Source organism: Ceratina calcarata, unplaced genomic scaffold (assembly GCF_001652005.2).
Source record: "Ceratina calcarata isolate Rehan_Ccalc_2016 unplaced genomic scaffold, ASM165200v1 scaffold23.2, whole genome shotgun sequence".
Taxonomy (NCBI): Eukaryota; Metazoa; Arthropoda; class Insecta; order Hymenoptera; family Apidae; genus Ceratina; species Ceratina calcarata.
Genome location: NW_017144855.1, coordinates 102894 through 125618, shown reverse-complemented (window position 1 = coordinate 125618; position 22725 = coordinate 102894). Strand labels below are relative to the sequence as shown.

The 22725-nt window shown below is 38.4% G+C and overlaps 1 protein-coding gene across 13 annotated transcripts in view; it reads left to right on the top strand.

The window, feature by feature from the left end:
• The window catches only part of cmpy (crimpy), a 156312-nt gene extending 133834 nt beyond the window's left edge, over positions 1–22478 (top strand). For 12 of the 13 annotated variants that reach the window (XM_018020611.2, XM_018020606.2, XM_018020609.2 and 9 more), the window contains 6 exons: positions 16781–16960; positions 17682–17861; positions 18416–18750; positions 19033–19398; positions 19530–19727; positions 19799–22478. In XM_018020611.2, the coding sequence (XP_017876100.1) occupies positions 16781–16960; positions 17682–17861; positions 18416–18750; positions 19033–19398; positions 19530–19727; positions 19799–20044 (1505 nt within the window). In that variant the 3' untranslated portion in view covers positions 20045–22478. The remainder of the gene's footprint in view (positions 1–16780; positions 16961–17681; positions 17862–18415; positions 18751–19032; positions 19399–19529; positions 19728–19798) is intronic. The other variant, XM_026811637.1, reaches the window with a different exon arrangement.
• The last annotated feature ends 247 nt before the right edge of the window (positions 22479–22725 follow it).

The following is a 22725-nucleotide window of genomic DNA, read 5'->3' as shown; positions in this document are numbered from 1 at the left end:
TCATCGAGTTTAATGTGGAAAGAATATAAGGAAATATGATACGTCACTTTTTTTGAAGTGTAAAAGGAATCTGAAATTGTATATTTGATTATTTTATACATATTATATTTAAAGGGAAAAATTAGATTAAATTGATATCACAAAAGTTTTCTTTTACAATGTAATTATAAACAATTTTAGCATGCACCTTTCGATTCCTCAATAATTCGTCGTCGAGAAAATTTGATTACAGCATGCGACTGCCATCGGGAACTTGGTCCCTTTGATTCACTTTCGTGACACGCTCCACTACTACTTTACGTCGCGTGCAAACTTGGACACGCGTGTGCGCAATTATGTAAAACTGCCATCCTCGACTGAAACTATGCGAGGAAAACCGAGATTATTTAGCATCGAAATTGTTCCGCCACGCCCACTGTAAGAATGACAGACTGTCGGGGCAAACTTTTCAACTCTGGTAATTGTTTTCTTACGGTGGAGAACACTATCGTCGATCCAAGTTTCTCTGTTACACCGTTAAACAATTATAAATAGACCACGGATTTTTGTGTGAAGTAAAGCATTTGCAATATTCATTTAGAAAATGAAATCCAGATATCCATCAAAAATAATTATATATATTTTGCTTTTCATATTCACATATTTTTCCACATCCAATTTTCCTGTAAATGCGTCAAATCCGTAACCTACTTACAAGCAGTTTGAAAAATTGAATGGCGTAAATCATGCACCATTTTTGTCTGGTCTAAATCAAAGAGCGTTAAAAATTTACGGAGAAATGTTAGAAAATTTACGTGACTACTCTAGTCTCTTATCGGTTCATACGTCTGACCGATCGTTGATATTACTACTTACATTTTACTTCTACAACTTATGTAGCATTAACACATGCTCCGACGAGACTGACATATGTAATTCACTTATTCGTAGAATATATCAAATTTTCAAACTTTCAAAGGGAAAGTAAATACATATGCGTGATAGAACTCCATATAAAATTTTATAACGATGAGATTGTCCATTTAATGGTCTTTTCCTGTAGTATTGGATCGCGGGTTTATTTTTCTCATATCGTTCGATGGCTCTGAACAGTTTACAGCTGTTGAACAGACACAGAGAAACGAGCCAGAAAATATACAATATCTTGTCAACGGGATCACACAATTTTCGGCGTAACGAGGGAGAACGGGACGAGAAGATGGATTTTATTGTGATTCGTAAACCAACCGGAAAAAAAGACCTGAAAACTCGCAAAGATCCAGGAAAAGAGCGGTGAGTTTGATACAGATCGTTGGAATGGGGTTTGAGGTTGAAAAAGACAGACCCTCTATGGACTTGAAAAGCCTCAACCATGCTTCAAAGGTACGGGAGACGACGAGTAATTAAACGTTTCGCGCGTTTCATCGGTGTGACGTTTTCATGAAAAGAGCGTTGGACAAGGCGAACGGATTCGAGGACATCAGAATAGAGTCTACTGCCACGCTGACAATTGCGTTTAATGTCTAATAGCCACATTAAAAAATCCTTTCAATTTGATGATCAATTCGACTAAATTTCGTTTCGCAATATATTTTTTTTTTGCGTAATACGATACTTGTCGACAGTAAAAAGAAATAATACGGTGTGATACAAATACTAATCTATAACAATTCATAACGTCGATAAATTTCGGCAATCAAAAATTTTAATATTTTCGTTAATTATCGATAATTGTCGATAGTAAAAGAACAATACGGTGTGCTACAAATACTAATCTATAACAATTCATAACGTCGATAAATTTCGGCAATCAAAAATTTTAATATTTTCGTTAATTATCGATAATTGTCGATAGTAAAAGAACAATACGGTGTGCTACAAATACTAATCTATAACAATTCATAACGTCGATAAATTTCGGCAATCAAAAATTTTAATATTTTCGTTAATTATCGATAATTGTCGATAGTAAAAGAACAATACGGTGTGCTACAAATACTAATCTATAACAATTCATAACGTCGATAAATTTCGGCAATCAAAAATTTTAATATTTTCGTTAATTATCGATAATTGTCGATAGTAAAAGAACAATACGGTGTGCTACAAATACTAATCTATAACAATTCATAACGTCGATAAATTTCGGCAATCAAAAATTTTAATATTTTCGTTAATTATCGATAATTGTCGATAGTAAAAGAACAATACGGTGTGCTACAAATACTAATCTATAACAATTCATAACGTCGATAAATTTCGGCAAACAGAAAATTTTATTTCACCTATTTTCATTAATTATTGGATTTTATGATAATAATTAAAAAAGAAATATGCCCCAAAACGAAGTTTAACAGTCTCTTCGTTACTCAGCTGAATTCTAACGCAGTTAAACCCGAAAACGAGAGGTAGCCAGTGTGAATCTAATGACTAGGTCTACTGGTAAGAGGCGAGATATACGTTCGGATAAGAAAGGAAGGGTAACCCTTGGTAGAAATCGGACACCACCTGTTATCGTAACAAGGTAGAAATCGGTCGTTACAATACCACGCTCTTCTCTCCTTCCGGTCCTCAGTCCTTTTCTTTTTCTTCGCTTTGCTCGTAATCCTTCTTTAACGGCTCGGAACCGCGCCACCTTTATCGATTCCCTCGTCAACCCGCAAAGAGGGTTGTTAACTTTAGTTTCCAGGAAGGAACTCGCACGGACCCAAAGGATGAGAAAACGTGCCACGAAATTTCTTCATCGATGCCGATTTGTAGTTACCACTGATCGTTCTCAGTACCATTTGGGAAATTTAGAACGATGCAATAAATATCACTGAATTTAAGTGAAACTCAAATATAGTATCATTAAGGTATTCCAATGCAATGTTAATAAAAAACGAAAACATTCAGAAATATTACCATCGTGGGGATCATTTTCGTCTTTAAGAACTTAGTATTGAAACAGAACACGTACAACATATTCAATAATGAGAATTTATTCATTATCAACCACTGAATATGCATATTCATAGAAATCTGAGGAACACGGTTACCATTAATCACGCGTATACCGATCCTGACCGAGTTTCTACAATAGCAATGAATTAAAATTCTGGACATTTATAATTCACGGCTCCCACAAAATATAGCTACCAGCACTCGATTCAACCCTTCCTATAAATTAGGAAAATAAATTGACCAAATATCATCGCGAGGAACAGTTTTGGACGTAGTGTCTAGCGATCAGAGAGAACCAGTGTTTTAATCATTCTGTTTGTAACAATATCGGCCATAAAAAGCCATTGTCAATCATACGTAAGCGACACACGTCTAACATGTCCGGCATAATCTCGCGCGAAATATCGAAATGAAATTATTTCCAGGATATGAAACGACAATCGTGTTACGTATCCACGCGAAACCAAAGGAGAAGAAAAAAAGGAGTAAGTCTCCTCGATCTCCTAATGGCCTCGGTAATTAAATCGATTTTGATAATACTGCTCTGTACGTTATATGCTGTGGCGATAATATCATCGCGCTACTTCCTGCCTCTCAGCCTGGCTTATCTCTTTTCTTTCGCAATTTTCTTCTTCTTATTTTTGTTCATTTCCCTACAGTTACGATTTCTCTCGCGAAGTAACAAAGTCGGATAACGCCTTCTAAATGTCTGATTTGAAACCCATTGCATATAAAAAGGCTATATAATTTTAAAGCTCTAATTATACTTTCAAATTTTCTTATACTGCGAAATATGATTGGAACAATATTTATATTTTATGACACAGTACTTAACATTTGTTATATTGTACAAAAAAATGTCTTATCAAGAACAATTTATTAGCGTCGCAACTAAATCTTATTACTCTTCATATTTTCTAATATTAGAAAACTCAGTAATGCCTGACATTTATTTGCATTTTCTAAGCAAATCGAAACTTTCTTGATATTCAAAATCATTTACAGAATATCAATTAAGAATTGAGAACTTATCCCTTAAATAGAAATCTAATCCCAATTTCATCTTTTATAATCAAAATTTTACTTCTGAGCGTATTTAACTAAACGGAATTTTTTGGGGGTGTCAGGATATTTTTAGATCAACTCGAAAAATCTGATTTTTACTTCGTACTGAATATGGAAGAAAATGATAAAAAAGCGAAGTCAATGGAGATGTGTAGCGTCTGGGAGGAACAGTCGGGCGTCGACGTATTTCGATCGTAAAACGTTTTACGTCCGACGAGTGGCTCTCGATATAACTTTCATTAAACGCGACGCGGTCAGGAGAAAAGAAATACGGGCGCACGATCGTACTCTCGATTGTCCCTGGAGCGTGGCTGTGCCGAATGAACCGGACCGGTAATCACGACACCCGGTACTCGTAAAATATTTTACGAACCTCACGGATTATGAATGATACGAACGCTTTCTGTCCCGTACCAGAGCAATTCAGCGTAATTTATTTCGCTGAAACCTCGGTACACGTTATAAAACGTATATACATATACTGTAAAATGTATAATCAAATAAAATGATTTAAGACAATATGCAAACTTGGCAACTTAAAGAAATGCAATAATTTTTACCGAAATTATTACATACAAATGTAATTTATTTACTGTTTTAGTACAATCTCTTAACACTAAACCTACCAAGGAGATCAAATGTTTGGCATTTCTTATAATCATTATTCATTTTTAGTACATTTTGTTTTCTAAAATTTTGTATGACTTTCTCTAAAATATGCAAATAACTAATTCTATAAAACAGTTTCCTTTTCTTTTACGTAAAATTTTATGTCTCATATACTGAGATGAGTCATTTTTGCCTCCACGGAACGTAGGTTATAATTATTTTGAAAGTTACTATTATTAAATTATTATTATTATCATTTTCATTGTATTATTCAATTTTCATTTCTAAGAATGTAAAAGTTGCTATGTCTTTTCTTAAATGAATGAAAAACAAGTTATTTTGGCCCCTCCGGTAGAAATAGGTATACGTCAATCAGTAATTCTAATGTTAACTGAAATCTCCTCTGGTAGTTGATGAGTTTGAATATTTGTAAGATCATTTGGTATACAATAAGTACTTCCAAGTATACCGCCAAATAACCGCTTTTATTTACCGAAACTGTAGATTTTATTCCGCGCGAGGCATTGTGCACTATAGATAAGTAGTATTAGTGCCACGAGACGTAGCAAATAATAATAAGATCGTCCTTGTTAATGCGATTAACATGGTCTTGTACTTCTCTCGACTCTCCGCTTTTCCATTCGAATATTTCTCGTTTGGAAAACCGAGCGTATCGAGTGGTGTGTCGGCCAGCCGCAACAAGCCATCGGTAGGTTTTGGTATTGGTTTCGAGACAAAAGCGGAGACAAAATACTGTATAGAACGGGTGGAGGGAACGGAAGCGGAGAATGAATCGAAAACGAAGGGAAAACCTAATAATGGAGTCTGCGGCCGCTACGATGGCGGCAATAATGGACCGTCCCGGTATATACGCCGAGCGATCCGAGGTTGAGGAAAATTGGATTCGAAATCGAATGTATTCAATTTTATTTGCGGAAAACGATGAAAATCTAAATTCACTGATGGGTGTCCTCCCTTCGCGGTAGGACTCGTTCGTTCTTGAGCATCGATTTCCCTCGCGACTTCTCGCGTTTTTCTTTCTTAACAGGAAAGATTTTTATACAGAGATACGAAAAATACGTGATATCTATAAATCGACACAGTTAACAGCTTTTCTGTAATTGAATTATACGCACAAGGTTATGCGATACGATGAATATTCTGTTTAAATAAATTGAGTGTCGAAGAGACGTGATAGAATTTTGACGAGATTTTTATCATCAGCAACGACGATCTTTTGGCGAGACACTCGATAATTAGAAAAGACTTGCAAAATCGCGACTTCTTATCGCATAATAACGTAGCGACTAAAATTTTTCGACTAGCTTCAACGTTCTGCTCTAACCATCACGGTCAACGAGAATTTCTGAATAACCGAGGCACCGAGAGGCAACTTACTTAGCAGCGCCTCGACAAATCCCCGAGATTCAGATATTCGTCGAGGAGGTTCCTTCTCTCTCACGGCACCGATATTTTTCTACGGCCCCAGATTTACAGCGCTCTTTTCGGTGACCGAGATCCTTGCCCTGAAAGAGCATAATCCTGGTGAATGGACCGCGTTCCCGTGTTTCGTGTTCGAAGAAAGAGCGGGTACCACCGCGAGAGAGGAAAACTTTCCACCGACTTCCGACACTCATAATATAGCACTAGATTGCACCTACGACACGTTTCATGCTAGAATCCGGTCTTCGACCATAGACATGCATCTTCCAGATAAACTACCTGAATACATATTAGGTTCTTAATTAAATGATGTAGATGGAATAATTGGGAATCTCATCTCGGAATTTAGTTTCCTCATTATAAATGCTAAGCGTAATGTATAAAACTATTCAGAATATCAAAAGCTGAATACATATTTCAGTGTTTAAATGATCAAAGGTAAGTTTATCTAAAACGTAGTACTACAAATATCTTATTTACATAAAAATCCGAGGTCTAGTAAGCATAGGTACTTTAGTGATAATTAAAATCCGGAATCTATTCATAAGACCCTTACGATTACGGCGAATCCCATTCCGAATCGCGCGTTGTCGTTGACATAAGCGTTCAATAAACTTTGTAAAGTTAGCTCAACGTACGTTGGCAAACTGGGCGGACATCTGTCCGTCCGGAAGCTCACGTTTAACGCCCGGTACGGACCGGACACCATTGCACCTCGTTGCATCTCGTCGCAACGTCGCTGCGTCGTAACGCGTTCGAGCGAAATCGGATAAACCGCAATTCCCGCATCCACGCGGCCTATCCCTGTCAAGTTTCGCGCATCGCGTTTCACCTACACTCGCTTGGGACGTGAAGCCAGCGTTCTTCCCCTTTGGACGTGGCCAGTTTCCAATCACCTAAAGCAGAACGAGATCCATCATGGCTCGAGTATCATATATTGTTCCTTTTACAGTGAGCGAATCTGACAGAATGAGAAACTAATGGTACTTTGTGTGTTTGTTAAAATTTCATTAGCTAAAGTCTCAGCATTTTTTCTAAATCGTTTTTATAATTGTCTTCATTAGACTACGGATTTGTGGGCACAATAAAACATCTGTAACATTAATTAGATACTTTTAGGTATTTATTTCACCTTTTTATAGTCTGAATTATGATACAGATGTATCGCACTCTGGTCCTAAATTGTATTTCACTTACGAAAATGCGTCACTCGAATATTTTCGAGTTGGAAAGAATTATAATTCTTTGTGAAATGCAGCATGGAAATCTTCTGGGTAAACTACTACTGAATTTTACGGGCCGATTGGCGAAGCTATTGACCAAAGTAAAAGGCTTTTACAAGCGTAACTTGTCGCGACTAGACTTTGCTTTTATTGGTCCAGTCGGTTAGCTTCCGATTTTACGTTCTGTCTGCTGAAAAAAAGAAAGAAAGGCGGTCAGGGCGGAAAAGGATTCCCGGCTGAGATAGAGTGGCTGGGATTTGATCCACGAACAAACGTGGCCACGCGCTAAGCCGCTTAGCCGCATATTTTCAGCGATACTCGCGGATAATACCGTTCTACCCGTTTCTCACCTGCGTGCTTCGCGTTTCAATCAGCCAACGATCAATCAATTTTTTTTAACGTAGACATAGAACCGTGTGAACAAGGATCTCTTATAATAATGACAGCGGCGTATGCGAAAGCCCTAAAACATTCAGTCATTCACACTTTTAAACCATGAAGATAGATTACCGGATGAGCCAATGAGAACAGTCATATAAAATAATTGACTATTCGTTCGATACATTGGAAGATGCTTTATATACATTTCACACTTGATACGAAGCTACTACTATGTACATATGCAATAAAATATATCTATATAATAATAAACTTACATCTTCTAGTTTAACAATAATCTGTATTCTATTAGTACATTGGCGAGAAACTGTCAAGAGTTACAATACCTAAATGAACATGTTGGCAAGGTTAAAGTAATGAAAAGACTGCTGATTTTATGTATTTATAAAAAGATTGGACGTACAGAAAATGCAAAATTTAATGCAGAGCATTAAAATTATAATATCACTGCATCATTATACTTGAAGAATGCAGAAAGTCTCACTTTATATGTCAGGTTTTAAATTGACAATGGAAATGTTTTCTATGTATTGCAGTTCAGTAATGAGTGAAATGGGGTTTAGCCATAACGGAATGTAGTTGACTCGTAGTTACATATTCGTCTTGCGATAAGGCGTCGCGACGCGGAGAGTATCGCAAAGGGAAAGGAAGCGACCTGGTTCTGGGAAGAGCGGTACCCGGTTAGGAAGAGGCGATGCTTCGGTATCGCGAAAGACATAAAGGCAACCTGACGCGTTCCATTATAACGATGTCTACGGCGTAGCTATCAGCGGTAACGGGCCAGCTGACGCGGCAATGCAAACACCGGCTTTCCACCTACCCTTCCGCTATCCCTCAGATCTTCGTCTCTCCCACCCCCTATGCACATGCATCGACCGTTCTCTCTCTCTCTCTTTCTCTCGCTCTCTCCATACGTCTCCGCGCGAGATAACTATATTTGCATTTTACAACTAGCCGCGACTACCGCGTCGGTCAACCGAGAAAGCTTCTTTGTTTTTCTTTTATGATTGGCGTCGTCGGCTCTAGAACTCCGCGGAGAATAGGAATTCAAATTTGCGAACGTGTTGAGTATGTAGTACGCAGTACCTCATCAAATATTTATACAGCCGATTAAAGATAGGACTCTAACATCCACTGTATATTTGAAGCTGTTTTTGTATAATTTCTTTTTTACAATAACGCTGTATAATTTAGAGAAGCACGTTTTAATAATACGTACAATTAATTTATTGGCGGGTATCTTCGTTTCTGCAATTGCAATGGTAAATGTATAATTCTTTTTCCATTTTTTAAGCGAACATGCCTGCACGTATGTACATGAAAGTAGATATAAAAAATACATTTCTGTAGTGGGTAGAAGTCTATTTTACAATTAAAACAATAAAATCGTTGCATTCTCCATGCGAAAAATATAATAAGCTCTACAGCGTATATTCAAAAAATTGTGTAAACACAATGTTTTCATTCATTCCTGTTCTCGATTGCCGACGAACATTTGATTAAAATCACCTACTTCTTTACGAACAAAATATGAAAATCTAACAGAACACGTGGTAACAGAAAACTTGGATGTACTATAGTCAATAAATATTCTGATATTGACACGTCTATCTTATTAAATACTTGTATTATAAATATAATAAATATGTTACGTCTTTATATGAGAATTTATTATAATATAATGTAATAATTGAATTACTGATTTTATGGACTTGGAGAAAAACTGAACGTACAGTCACCTGCATATCACAATAACACAAATTTTTTATTTTGCATAAAAATCTGCAGTCTACTAATTATCATCAGTGACTTGACATAAGTTGATGTGACATTAAATAAATAAATACGAACGAACTCGGAAGGTATGTTGAATTCGCATTATCACGATTTAGAAGAAGGTTTGAATGCATGAAATAAAGTGGTTTGCGACTCGAATCTCGTACATCTCGAGGAGGCTATATTCCGTAGGGCCATTGCGCCGGCGTTTACTAACTTTTCAACGTAAATTCGTCGACTACAAAAGATCAAAGTCCCGCCCGTGACCCTTCCGTCTTTTATACCTCCGCTCCGAACCGCGGGCCTCGCTCTCTCTCTTTTTCCCTGTTCGTGCCAGAAGCTGCATTATTCATGCCTAACGAACACGTCGATGAACGTTGCTCGGTCCGCCTTCGTGCCAACATTCTTCTTTTTAATTTTTTAAATTTGGAAACCCCGTGAATCAAGGTCTGTATCGAGAATATCAACATCCCGTCTCCAGTCCGTTCCGGGAGCATCGGCCTTTGGTTTATCGATCATAACGGGAGCGTCACCGTCATAGTTTTTAATAATTTTTGACACCATGTATCGAAAGATCCACGTGAATCATGATCCGTGTTTAAAATATCGATATTGCATCGTGTCAAGCCGCTTGTCCGATTTATCAAGGTGTTTCATCCGATACACATACTTGTACATAATATGCATAGAAGCTTGTCTCATTATCGTATTTTTTCCGCGACGTTAACGGCATCAACGTCGTTCAATGTTTTTCGGCTCTTCTAACCGAGAGCGTGCATAGTGCTCGAAAAGCGTGTCGGGATCTGTTTAAAATATTTTTCCATAACGCGATACTAATTTAAAGTTTCATAAGGATTCGCGCATGAGTTGCGCCCAAAAAACTTTTTCCGTGTACGCGCAGCGATCCTCGAAGTCCAGTTTCACGAAACTTCCGACAGATTGAATGGCTGTTAAGCAAAATTAATTCTCTTGTTAATGGAACCGCGAAATATCGGGCAACGGCGTACAAACACAGATGAGATACACGCTTATGGACTTCTATATGTCACATTTAGCTACCGTACCGAATCGAAAAATTAACGCTGACGCCGGAGATTCTCTCTTCATAAATAGTGAAATTAAACTTTACTAAAGTGATATTATAGAAAAAGAGAGATGTGGTTGTATTTCTTGTTTTCCTTCACGAACTAGTCTCGTATCGTGTTCATTCGACTTTTACTTCAGCGAAATAGAATCAGTCATTCGTCGTAACACTTATTATCACGTACATTAAATTATTGAAAGATCACGAGAAAATTGAAGATTGAGAAATTCGCGAATAAATCGTAATTCTTCGTAATATCAACATTTTTTCAATCGTTCGAAACACAGAGAATCGACAAAAAGTTAATACTTCAATACGTGAAGATACTTTGCTTTGTTTCTAGGATGTTTTATATTTACAATTTGATCCTTCGATGGGAATTCACTCCCAAACTCCCCACGGTTTTTCCACGATTTTTCCCCGGGGGGAACGCGACCCCGCACAGATTTATTTCTCGCGCTTGATGAGTTCTTTCAGACGAAATGAAAGGGATTAAGCGAAACGAAGCTCCGAGTGAAAAAGGCACGAACCGGGGGATGTATGTACGTACTTGGTGTGTGTGTACAATACGCGCACGCACCGCCACCGTACGTGAATTTGAGCGCACCGGTGAATTTCATTTTTACGGAAAAAGTCATGATTAGAAAGCGTACAAGGTGTCCGAATAACGTTTTGTTTTCAACTTCAACGGTTAACCTCGGCAGCGTGCGCGTCAAATTTCAGACCATAGTTAAATAGAAAACAATGTTCCTCTCGATAATGAAAAGATACCTTTTTCTTGGTACAAGAAGTGTGGACATTATCACGTAAAGATACGTTCAAACATTCATGTCCAAGACATTTTTAACACAGAAGTTTCTGCTATTTCTTTCTTTTATAGTCCATAAATAAAGAGAGAATTAAAACTTAGTAATTTGCTGAGTAATTGGCTGAATAACTTATTTCATGTGTCCGTACAAATGCAGTTATAGACACTTCTAAATGGAATTTGCAATTGCTATTTTATATAGAATATCCAATTATTTAAACCTAATATCGGTTTTAACTCACTTTTGCAAAACTATGATGTTGCCGCTTTTTGTACAAAATCAGACCTATAAGGAACAAATACAAGAACACGATTAACTTTTTTATAAGATGATATGAGAATTAATTGAAGTCTATTGAATTCTCTGTATGCATCGACAGATAAAAAAAACTAAACGAATTATCGACGATTAAAATAACTATTGATCGATGCCCGGTTTCCCGGTTGAAAAACCGGATTAAAATCTCCTTGGTGCTGTTCTTTTTTCCGCGTTCCGAGTCCTCCTTTACCAATCAATCGCGCTGATTTACCCTGGCATTCGGAAACAAGCCAGCTCTCTCTTTCTCTCTCCAGTCATTACGTCCGTTTCATGCCTGTATTCGATTTCAATTAGGCTAATGATTTCGCGGGATGAACATATATATCATTTTCGTCGGTTGCTTTTTCTATTTGCCGTACATTTGCCGGATTGGATTTACCGAAAGTTTTTCCGTCCCCTACGGCCTTTACCAGTAGCCGCGCGCTGGATTTCTATGCCGCGCCCAACACCCGCGCAAATTGAGGGATGAACAACAAGAATCAGTCCTGTCGAAAATAACTACTTCATAATTTAATTGGACATGCCATACACACGCTGTATATCGTACACATATAAAACCAATTGTTGAACATATAAAAAACCAACGAGAACGCGATTGTTAAGTTCTTATCGGATTAAATTTATAACAAACCGAGTGTACTATGAATTTCCACAAATTGCATTGTGCGTGCGTAATATCCAAAAAGATTTAATAATTACACGTATAGAAAATTGTCGAAGTGTATGATAATATTTTTTATCAAAATCTGATGACCGGCAAAAAATTCAAACGATTACTTATTAATAAATGTCGGTTTATCGTGAATTTTCTTTAAGTTTTTCAGTTGTCGCTATTGCCTAATTATGTATTGTAAAATTCGTTATATACTGATTGATTCTGTATGCAAAACTGTTTAAGATTTCTTTTAGCTCTAGCGCTAGAAAAAGTAAATGGGAAAGAGAAAAAACGCGCGGGTGAAAGAATGAAAACACATTGAATTGGCTAGGACACAAACAATGCGAACTGTTGAGCAGCTTGGAATATCGACTGTTTCCACATGGTCGTAGAATGAATCGACGCGAACCGTGCAGTAATCTAAACCTACTCTTCAGCTCATACATGCCGCACTTGCCTTTGATCTATCTACTTAATTTTGTATATACACCAGTTATTGTATACACTTTTGTAATAGAAGAAATTTTTATAATACATAATAAACATAATTAAATACTATGATATACATAAATTCTGATATAAAATTCGAAAATTATTTAGCAAAAATTATTTTCTTCTTAGCAATACTTATTTTCTTATCTATGATTTAATTTATGTGCAATCCCCTTTCTGTTCCCATCAAGGAAGCTTAACCGACATTGTGATTATATTATACGAAAAAGGTATCTATTCTCTGGTTTAAGAACGTTTCAATTATATATATGCTCTTCCGGTTTACATAATCTTTTCCTGGAAACCAGACCATTCCCTGTTTATATTAAATAAATGATGAAGCAGTTGGCGAGGTTTCCGCAGTAAGAAAGAGAAACGGATGGCAGAGTTGGGTGGGAAAGAGGTGGTTTGCGAAGCGGCACGGACGAAATGAAGTGTCCTCTCTCGTGTCGAAAAGAGTAGAGGACGGTGATTCATAGCGAAAAGAATATCGAGAACCCTTGGACTCTATCTCCGCCTTCATCTCCCGGTCGCTTTCGTTAAGAGATATCGTTGCTGGATTTACGATCGGTAGGGAAAGAAGTGCAAGAAAAGGATGCGCGCGGAATTAAGTAATTTCATTCTGACAGTCGACAGTTTGCAATTTTCCCATTGCCCGCACTCCTTACCGGTGATTTAAATTGCCAGATAAAACTGATTTATTTAAGTGGAGAATCCGCGAGTTCGGCCACCGAGATATTCTTAAACCACGCGGATAAATCGATCGAGTTCAAATTAAACGTGGCGCACTACTGAACTATATATGTAGAACGATCAAGACAATTGAGGATGTTATAGCACGAAGGGCTCACCTCTATTTTTAATAGTTTATTTGTTATTACGTGTATGTAAAAAAAATAGTACATCGTTTGATGTTGAGATGTTGTGATGAAATTCCAATAGTGAAATAATTCATATGCAGTTTTTCATAATTTACTCGAAGTTAATAAAATAGCTACATTCTTCTTAATGCGATCCTCAATTCCAATCTGATTTCTGATAGACTTTCAGCAGATGAACAGTACAAAATATTAATGTAGATGACAACATGACTGCAGTATTTATTAAAGAAGCGTAAAACAATTATGTCAACGACAACGTTGTCGAGAAACGCGGTGACTCGAGCATTATCCATCGTCCTTACCTTCGCCAACTTCCAAGATACTCGGTCAACTGAAACGAAGAAGTCTGAGAAAGTTTGATCGTCGCGTCGCCTACCTCGAGTTAACCGATCGGCCGTCTCGTTAGTTTGTTCTTTTTGAGTTAAGTGACCAAAACGCGATACGCTCTAGGTTCACCCGGCGCGAAATAAATTTTTGATCTAATGATTGATCCAACATTTGATATAATAATTAATACAATATTTCATGCAATGCTCGACGAAATATCCTATACAATAATTCATTATTCTAATTAACACAACGTTTCATCTAATGAGTGATGTAATGTAATATAAACACAATAATTGATATTACAAATGGTACTTCACGTTAAATTGATGCTACCTTTTTACGTTTGGTTTTCTGCAACGTTGTACGTGGATACTCCATCGTTATTCAATTTGTTAAATTGAAAGAAAGCGATTATTGCGTTGTATCAACAGCGTGAAGCTGTGATCTAACGTTTCTTTCTTGATCTAAATACGTCTGGCTTTAAAGGGTGAATCCAATTATGCGGAAGCTCGATTACGTGTTTTGGTCCCGGGGGATTCGACCCAGGGTTCTGGCAAACGCGCGCAAAAGCCTGGAGGCTGAGCTTTCCTCGTTTAAAGATCAAACGGGGATTATATAGGCTTTGGAACGATGCCGATACGCGTCACGCGTTCTCGAGCTTTTTCATGTTTACCGCTCGTCAACGTTTCGGTACTTTTGGCTCGCAATTTTCATCCAGACTTTGTTCCTCACCGAAAAGAATTTCGACACGGTCCTCATAGCCGGTCGTAATCACCGTTGTTGGATAACAGCCGAGAGGCAACACGAGACGCTTACAGAGTTGTCCTTCTAATTACTTTATCGAATACCAAACTATCCGTTCCTAAGCTAGCCATAGATGTTTGCCCATATTTCTACAGTACAAGTTTATACCGTGGTATCATGTGTATATTTGATTTTGCTAACGTTTCCGGTGAGCCGCGGTTCGACGGGTCGAAAATCCTGCGTCGACGCGCGTGTGTGGGACGGCTCCGGTACCCATTAGCTTTGACGTCGACGCCGAAGAACGATGGTTAACGGAGCGCAAAGGCGATGTTTCAAGAGTTTCGACTAAATTAATCCTCGTTTATGTTCCTGCACAGTGACTATAAAAAATGCTTGCATATCTATTAATTACGTGATATCTCAATAATTATTCGACTCACCGGCTATTTATTTAACCTTCGATATGATCAAAAATTAAATACCAGACCTCGCGTTAAGCATTACTATGTGATCGGTAACAGATCAGTTGCTCTTTAAACTTAACTAATCGTAAGTGTGACTGAACGAAATAAATCATTTTTTTAAAGTAACTTTAACACCACTCTCCATAGTGAAAAGCGATTACCGGAGCGAGTAGCGTTTCACAAGAAATTGTATTAGCTCTGCCTTGGACAGCGGTAACCCTTGCATATCGAATGAACTTATTGTTGCCACCGATACGGAGGTACATAGAGTATACTGATACTCGTATCTTTGAAACTGATCCTCTTTCTCGATGGAATTACGTACCTATTACCATGCCTCGTAACGTACTTTCGCTTTGATTTATTTTCTGTCCTCGTGATTTCTCGACGATGGTACCCGAGATGATATCGGGACTAAAAATATCCGGAATCGAGTCGCGAATTAGAACTATCGGAAACGGCGAGACACTATCTGGCCGGAAAAAAATATCACGTCACTGCTTCGACATAAATTTCCAGTTCCACAGACGATAGCACCCGGACAAACAATTATCTCCAGCATTCCCGGAAAGTGAACTGCAGAGCGATTACCGCGATCTACCACCGCAATAAATTTATTTCACGTAATTGTAGTTAATGGACGGCTATTTAACATTTCATCATAACTTTGTTCGCGCGATAATCCTCCATTGTTCTTTCAACTTGGCACCGTTCGCGTGCGCATTATTTCTCTCCGGACGTGCCGCATCCTTCCATATCCCCGGGAGAATAATATTTCAGCAACGGGAAACAAGGTTCTCGACCGCGCGGACGAGATTACGGTAAACGAATCGATCGGTGCCATAAAAGGTGTGCACTCGCTCGCGCTTGAACATCGATGAAAAAGCGAAGCATATTTCATCCCACGCTCGTACTCCATGTTGTGCCTCAATTCTCTTAATTTTATCAAAGAAAACTTTTTTGACATAAAATAATTTTCTGTTAACGAATCTCGTTAATAAAGCAGATTATAGTTATTCATATGGGAAATGAAGAGTATAATAAAAGGATTTAAAGATCGACAGTGTAGCAAATCTCCTTGTATCGTATCACCGTTGCGTCATTATACACCCCGTTCATAAGTCATAAAACATTTCCATATACTTATTCTGTAAAAAGATCTGACAAGTCAATAACTATGAGAAACTTTTAATTGAACGATTATACTAAATCATTAAATAAATATATAATTGTTATCACACAACAAATCATACAATAAATCATGAATTGTACTAATTTGAAAATCAGAAAAAATACTTTAGTACACAACCCATTGGATAGAATAGGGAGATCTTGCATAACTTTCTAAAATGGAAGAAAGCAGATATGAACTGCAAACCAGTATTTCGTCAGTAATGAAATATATCTGAAGTTTTGTTATTTTAAATAATAATTCCTGTTATGGAACGCAGCATTGATACGCAAACGTGATGTGATAAGAATATGATACAAGTGCACCTTTACATATCATAAAGATATCGCATCGATAAAACCTAAAAATTGAACATTTAATTGTTCTGTTCGAAGGAGACGCACATGGCACCGAATGTCCAGAGGACAGCGTTCGAGGGGAGAACGGCGATTGCAAATGTGCGGTCGACTGTCCATTGGTCGAATGTCCAGAGGGTCAACGTCCGGTCCAGATGAAATCAGCGGATCCCGAAACGCCTGGTAGCTGTTGCGCTCGCTACGAGTGCGTCCTCTCAGGTAAGAAACCACGTTACGTGATACCATTCACCGAAATTCGTAAATTTTAATTTTGATCAAATCACGAATAAAGGTCTTTAATCAAAGTTTGTGTTATCAACACCTCAAATATTAGATTGAGCCAAAAGTTTCTTTCGCTATCTGTGCATAATACTTTGTTCCATTTATTAAAAATTACTCCCACAAGTTGAAGCAATTATAATTCTATAAATAATGTTTCCAACAAGGAGTGATTGAAAGAACGTTATACTCCATCACGATAACGCCACCCCTTAGGTGAATTTAGGTGTTAGAAACAAATTGTCAACATTTGATGTTGACAAATTGTTCTATTTTATTCTCCTGTGATCATTATTTATTCTCTTCGCGGTAAAAGGTTCAATAAATGAACATTAGTCACAAGAATTAATCTGAACCAATACACATTCTCAAACCACGAAAATAATATTTCGTTTCTTTTGGAGAAATGTAAAAACCTAATAGAACAGAAGATGGATCTTCAATAAGTCTGACATAATCATTATTTACTAATGAAGGGGAAGAAACTTCTGCAATGATCTAATATTCTTGAATAATAGCTTTTAAAAACTCGTCGCTCCTGAATAAGTCTAGTCGAAAGAGCAAATTGCTCGACTCTGACTAACAACCATTGCCCTGGGCGTGACGACTGTTTCAAATTTATCGAATTCCCTTTTTTTGTGACATTGTCTCTCTGTGACAGATTCCCGAGGATTGGTGCCGTGTCCCGAGAACAGCGTGCTGACGGAGGATGGGAAATGCGAGTGCGCACCCTGCCCACCGGCCAGCTGTCAGACCGGATACCGGCCCGTACAAGTTAGCGCTGCGCTCGATCGCAAGGCACCCGATAGCTGTTGCCCTCTCTACGACTGTAAACCTGCGGGTAAATGCCCACATATTCCCTATCTTCCGTTTTCCCCTAACAGGGTGCCTCTTTTCGATTATCGAATCATCAGTGATTCAACTTGATGATTCCAGATTGACGATTCATCACCATTATAAATTCATTGCCCTTTGTCAAGAATATAATTTTACGCTTACTAAACTAAAGCAGAGATATGAAAATTGTGAGACTGATAGAAGAAGTATCAAGTTAGTAAGAAGGAAACTTTTGATCTACCTGTTGAATTTTAATGAACCCATTCTTATCTCGTGGGTATTGCGGCTAACACGGTTATAGCTCGATAACGAAATGGACGCATGTTGGAATTTAATAACGGTCGCCGGTCCACCTCGGGGACAATTACCAATCCTCCATACAACCATTCGCGCGGTTACTAACAACAACTAATCTCATCCGCTCTAGTCTGTACGATCTCTCGATATATCGGATTTGTCGGTCACGGATTTCCATCTGGCGAATCCTATTGACTAACTAATATTGATTCCCTTTCAATCCGGGAGGCCTAGTTTATGCATGCATGATTCACATTGCAGAGCCCGTATCGCGGGTAAAAGTTCCCCCGGAAGTACCGGCATTAGAGAAATACTGCATTTACGAAGAGAAGGCGAGGAAATTAGGAGAACGATGGCAGCAATCGGATTGCGTTAATTGCATTTGCGAGGAAGACGGAGTGTCCTGTCAAGAACCAATGTGCAAGTCTTGCGAGAACCCGATTCCACCTGATCCCGGCGAATGTTGTCCGCACTGTCCGCCACTCATCGACCCCAAATCGCCTTGTCAGCCACTGGAAAATTGCGTGTTAACGTGCGAACACGGTTACGAGAGAGACAAAAATAATTGTCCCGTTTGCAGTTGCACAACGCATCAGGTACGTGGCAGAGAACGTCTCTGTGGATTGGATAAGTTCGAAGATTATTTATACAGCAAATTGATGTGCAGAAAATAGAAATGTCACGTGTGATGCACGAAAATATCAAAAGTCAATACATATAGAAATACTTAGGTAATAAAAGAAATACATATCTGAAATGGATTTCTTTAATTGGCTACCATAAACGTTTTATTTTGCACAAAAATCTGCATATCTCTGATGATTAGGAACAGGAACAGACAAATAACTGTAATCGTTGACTGAATCCCATACTTATAGGAAGATGACGAAGTGGAGGAACAACCGGTAACAAAGTTCATCGACGCCGACAAGACTTGCCCAGAGACATCGAATTGCGCTGCGAACTGCGAGTTAGCGAAGGACGAAAATGGTTGCCCGGTGTGCAGCTGTCAAACTTCGCACAACTTTGAACAGCCCACGAACGACACTGTGTTGATCGATAAGACCGGGAAAAAAATATGTCCCGAAGTGAAATGCGACCTGCACTGCGAGCGAGGATTGGTAATGGACGAGAACGATTGCACGTTCTGCGAATGTAGACCACCGGAATCGGGATGTCCTCCTCTGATCGGGTGTAGGAAGAGATGCCGTTTTGGTTACAAGACGAACAAACGCGGCTGTCCGGTAAGTTGTCTTCTAATGTATTCTTACATTTTACATAATAATTGTTGTAATACTTAATACGATATTCCATACAATAAAGTAATGTAAAATCCAATTAAAGCATCTGCTATAATTGTAATTGAATCTTACAGATATGCCGTTGTCGCGCACCCTGCACATACTACAACAACACGCATCCGGAAGGTGTGACTTGGCACCCGAACTCATGCACCTCGTGTACCTGCGAGTCCGGAGGAAAACTCAGCTGTAGAGAGACCATTTGCTCTGTAGCTTGCAACGACCCCTTGCCTCCGAAGCCGTCAACCTGTTGTCCGATCTGTCCTATTATGGTAAGCTCTTAAATCTCGGCATCAAATTTACGTTTGATATCATAATGAATTCGTTTTTTGTTTAATTTCAGCCAACGAAAGGCCACGGGGCGATTGGCCAACACGAGGTCAAAGGCTGGAGCACAGTACCTATCACCCTCATCGCGATACTCGCGTTGCTCTGTGTGTTGCTGATTGTACACATTGTCCGCGGACGATTCCGTGCTCGTCTCTCGCCTTCGGAGGCATCCTATTCTTCGTACCCGCCGCAATATTACAAATGCGTGCCGGTGTACGATACGCCGATGCATCGAAACGAGAAAATAGTACCCTTGTAAAAGACTGTCTGATAAAACCGGTTGAATAACGCGGGACATTCTGGGCGCAGGCGGCCGAGGAGGGAATCGAAGACAAAGAACCAAGGAAAAGCAAAGGAAGAGGAGACGAATCACTCGCCTTGAATGAAACGTAGTTGTCGCCAGCGATTCTGAACCCTAGCGTGTTTCACCGGTTAAGAAAACTATATTGTAGATTCAGTATTATTTGTAAGTAGCGGATGGTTTTGCGGTCATAAAGGAGAACGATAGGGTGAATAAAACGAAGCCACGCGAGGGCTTCCCGAATACTTTTCCGAATTTCCCTCCCCTACGATGTCGTGTTATAATATGTAAATTATATTATAAAAGCTAGCGTAATTGTCGTGGAGAAGAAGATAAAGAAAAAGTAAATATATGCTAACGATAAAAACTCGGTAGACCTTAAAGCTCTGATCGAGAAGCGTAGAGGATGAAAAAGCGGGCGTCTTAGTCGTAGTATTAGTTCCCTCGATCTCTGGACCATCGTGGCGTTTTGCGTTACGATCCATTGGCAATGCGAACTGTATTTTGTATTGGTTTTCTAGACGAGTTTTCAAACGCTTTTTTCCACGCGCAATTTTCCTTTCCTCTCTACACGCCTTTCCATGTTCGTTCTCTATTTTCTATTCTTATTTCCTTATCTGCGGTATGTAGTGTGTCCGATACCGTGGATCCCAAGAAAGAAGGACAATATTACTCCACGTTGTTCTCGGGGCATCGTTTATCACAATTTATATCGTTCGTGACAGAACCAGACGCCAGTTGTTTCTTATACTCGTTCCAGCGGGTTTCACAGCGGATTAAATTGGAACCATTTAATTTGTCATAGAAGAAGAATCACGCGCAAATAGAGAAAAATCTCTGAACAGTTTGTGCAAAAAGCTGACTATCACTATTCCAATCAGAAGAAAAAATATCGATGATTATCTTAAACAGTTAAATATTGATGAACATATTGCAAGGAAAAAATTAAAATTAGCCCCGAGCTCAATTTCTTACTTCATTTCTCATTCTTTCCTACACACACATATTTGTACAGCACATAAAACTAACTCGATCTGTACAAGTACCCCAGACTTATTCAAGTGTAAAAAAAAAGCATTACGCGTTCTACGAGGTCGCGTTTGTTCTTAAATTCGATGTTGCGTGTTACATCTCGTGCGACGACGGTAACGATGCAGCCACAACTGTATCCATTACTTTGCGAAATAACTCTGTTGTGAACCACGAAAGGAAAGAAGATTCGAAGGAAAATGCGCGCGTGCCCACGGATGCCTGTGTATGCGGACGCGTGTAAATGTGAATGAGAACGAGAGAAAGGGGTTGATGAATAGAGTGCGAAAGCGTGATGTAACGACGTTAGATTTCGGCGATGCATGCGTCGGAGAGAAACGCGAAACGTCTTTTAAATCATAATCGTTGTAACACCGATCTATCATGCGACTGCAAATTAAAACATATCTCTGTGTGCTTCGACGCAAAAACAAAACGCGCGCGTGCGCGCATGTAGAAACTCTCATCTTATCATTCCTCCTCTCCTAAACTAATGCGTACATATATTTTTCCAAATGCAACACATACGAGCATATACACACACTCATATCTTAACGTATCTAATTACATCGTCTCTAACCGTTTATCGTAAAGTGAAACGCTGAACTTGTACGCGTTTGGCACCACGTATAATAGAATTGATCGTCGATAAATCGCAGACTGTATTTCGTACGTGTACATGTATGTACGTTGGAGACAATATGTATCGACGACAGGTTCGTACGATGTTCCCGTAACGCGCGACAATCTGTGCACGAGACTCGACCGTTTCTCGTTCATCGTCCATCGATAAACGTTTTATCATTGAGGAGTAAGAAAAATCGCTTCAAACGCGAGAATCAGAGTGTTTTGAAAAACAATAGACAATTATACATTGTCTCTAATATTACAAATTCATCAACATTAACTGTTGTTATACATATCTCAGAATCCGGGAAGTACTTAATTGTATTTATTAAAAAGATGCACAGTTGTAATTGTTGTATGATTAGCATAAACTTTTGGAAGGCATAGAAGTGTCTGATTAAAGTACTACAAACTGCTCGTGCTCCCGAACGGCTTTAATACTTTTAGTGCTTCATATGCGAAAAAAATATTCGTAGCTATTAACGCTATTGCGAGAAGAAATGAAAATTTCGACATAACTATCGAGAAACGACGAGGAAACAATGGTCTCGTGTTTGCGCGCACCCCTTTTTCGTGTACAGTTTCACCGTAATGAAATATCATATCAGTGTAATCTAGACTTATTTAATATATGCGAACTTGTATGCATATTAAAATCGTGCGTCATGTTTAAAAAAAACGATAGCTCTTGTATGTTAAATAAAACGAGACTAAATAAAATTGTTGATATGTGATATATTGTATACGAGAGTTACACAAGCTGAACAAGCAATTTACTTACCATCAATTGTGTTCTCACTTATAATTTACGAAAGAGTTAAATTCATCTATGCTTGCACTTATTTTTCATAAAATGCTAAGTAAATTTTGATTTTACTTACCATTGGAGATTCCTGGTTCATTTTCCATAAAGTTAATCACTTTGAACAGAATATTGGTACATTTTATATAAAAGGAAACAATAGTAGCTTGTTATCACTATT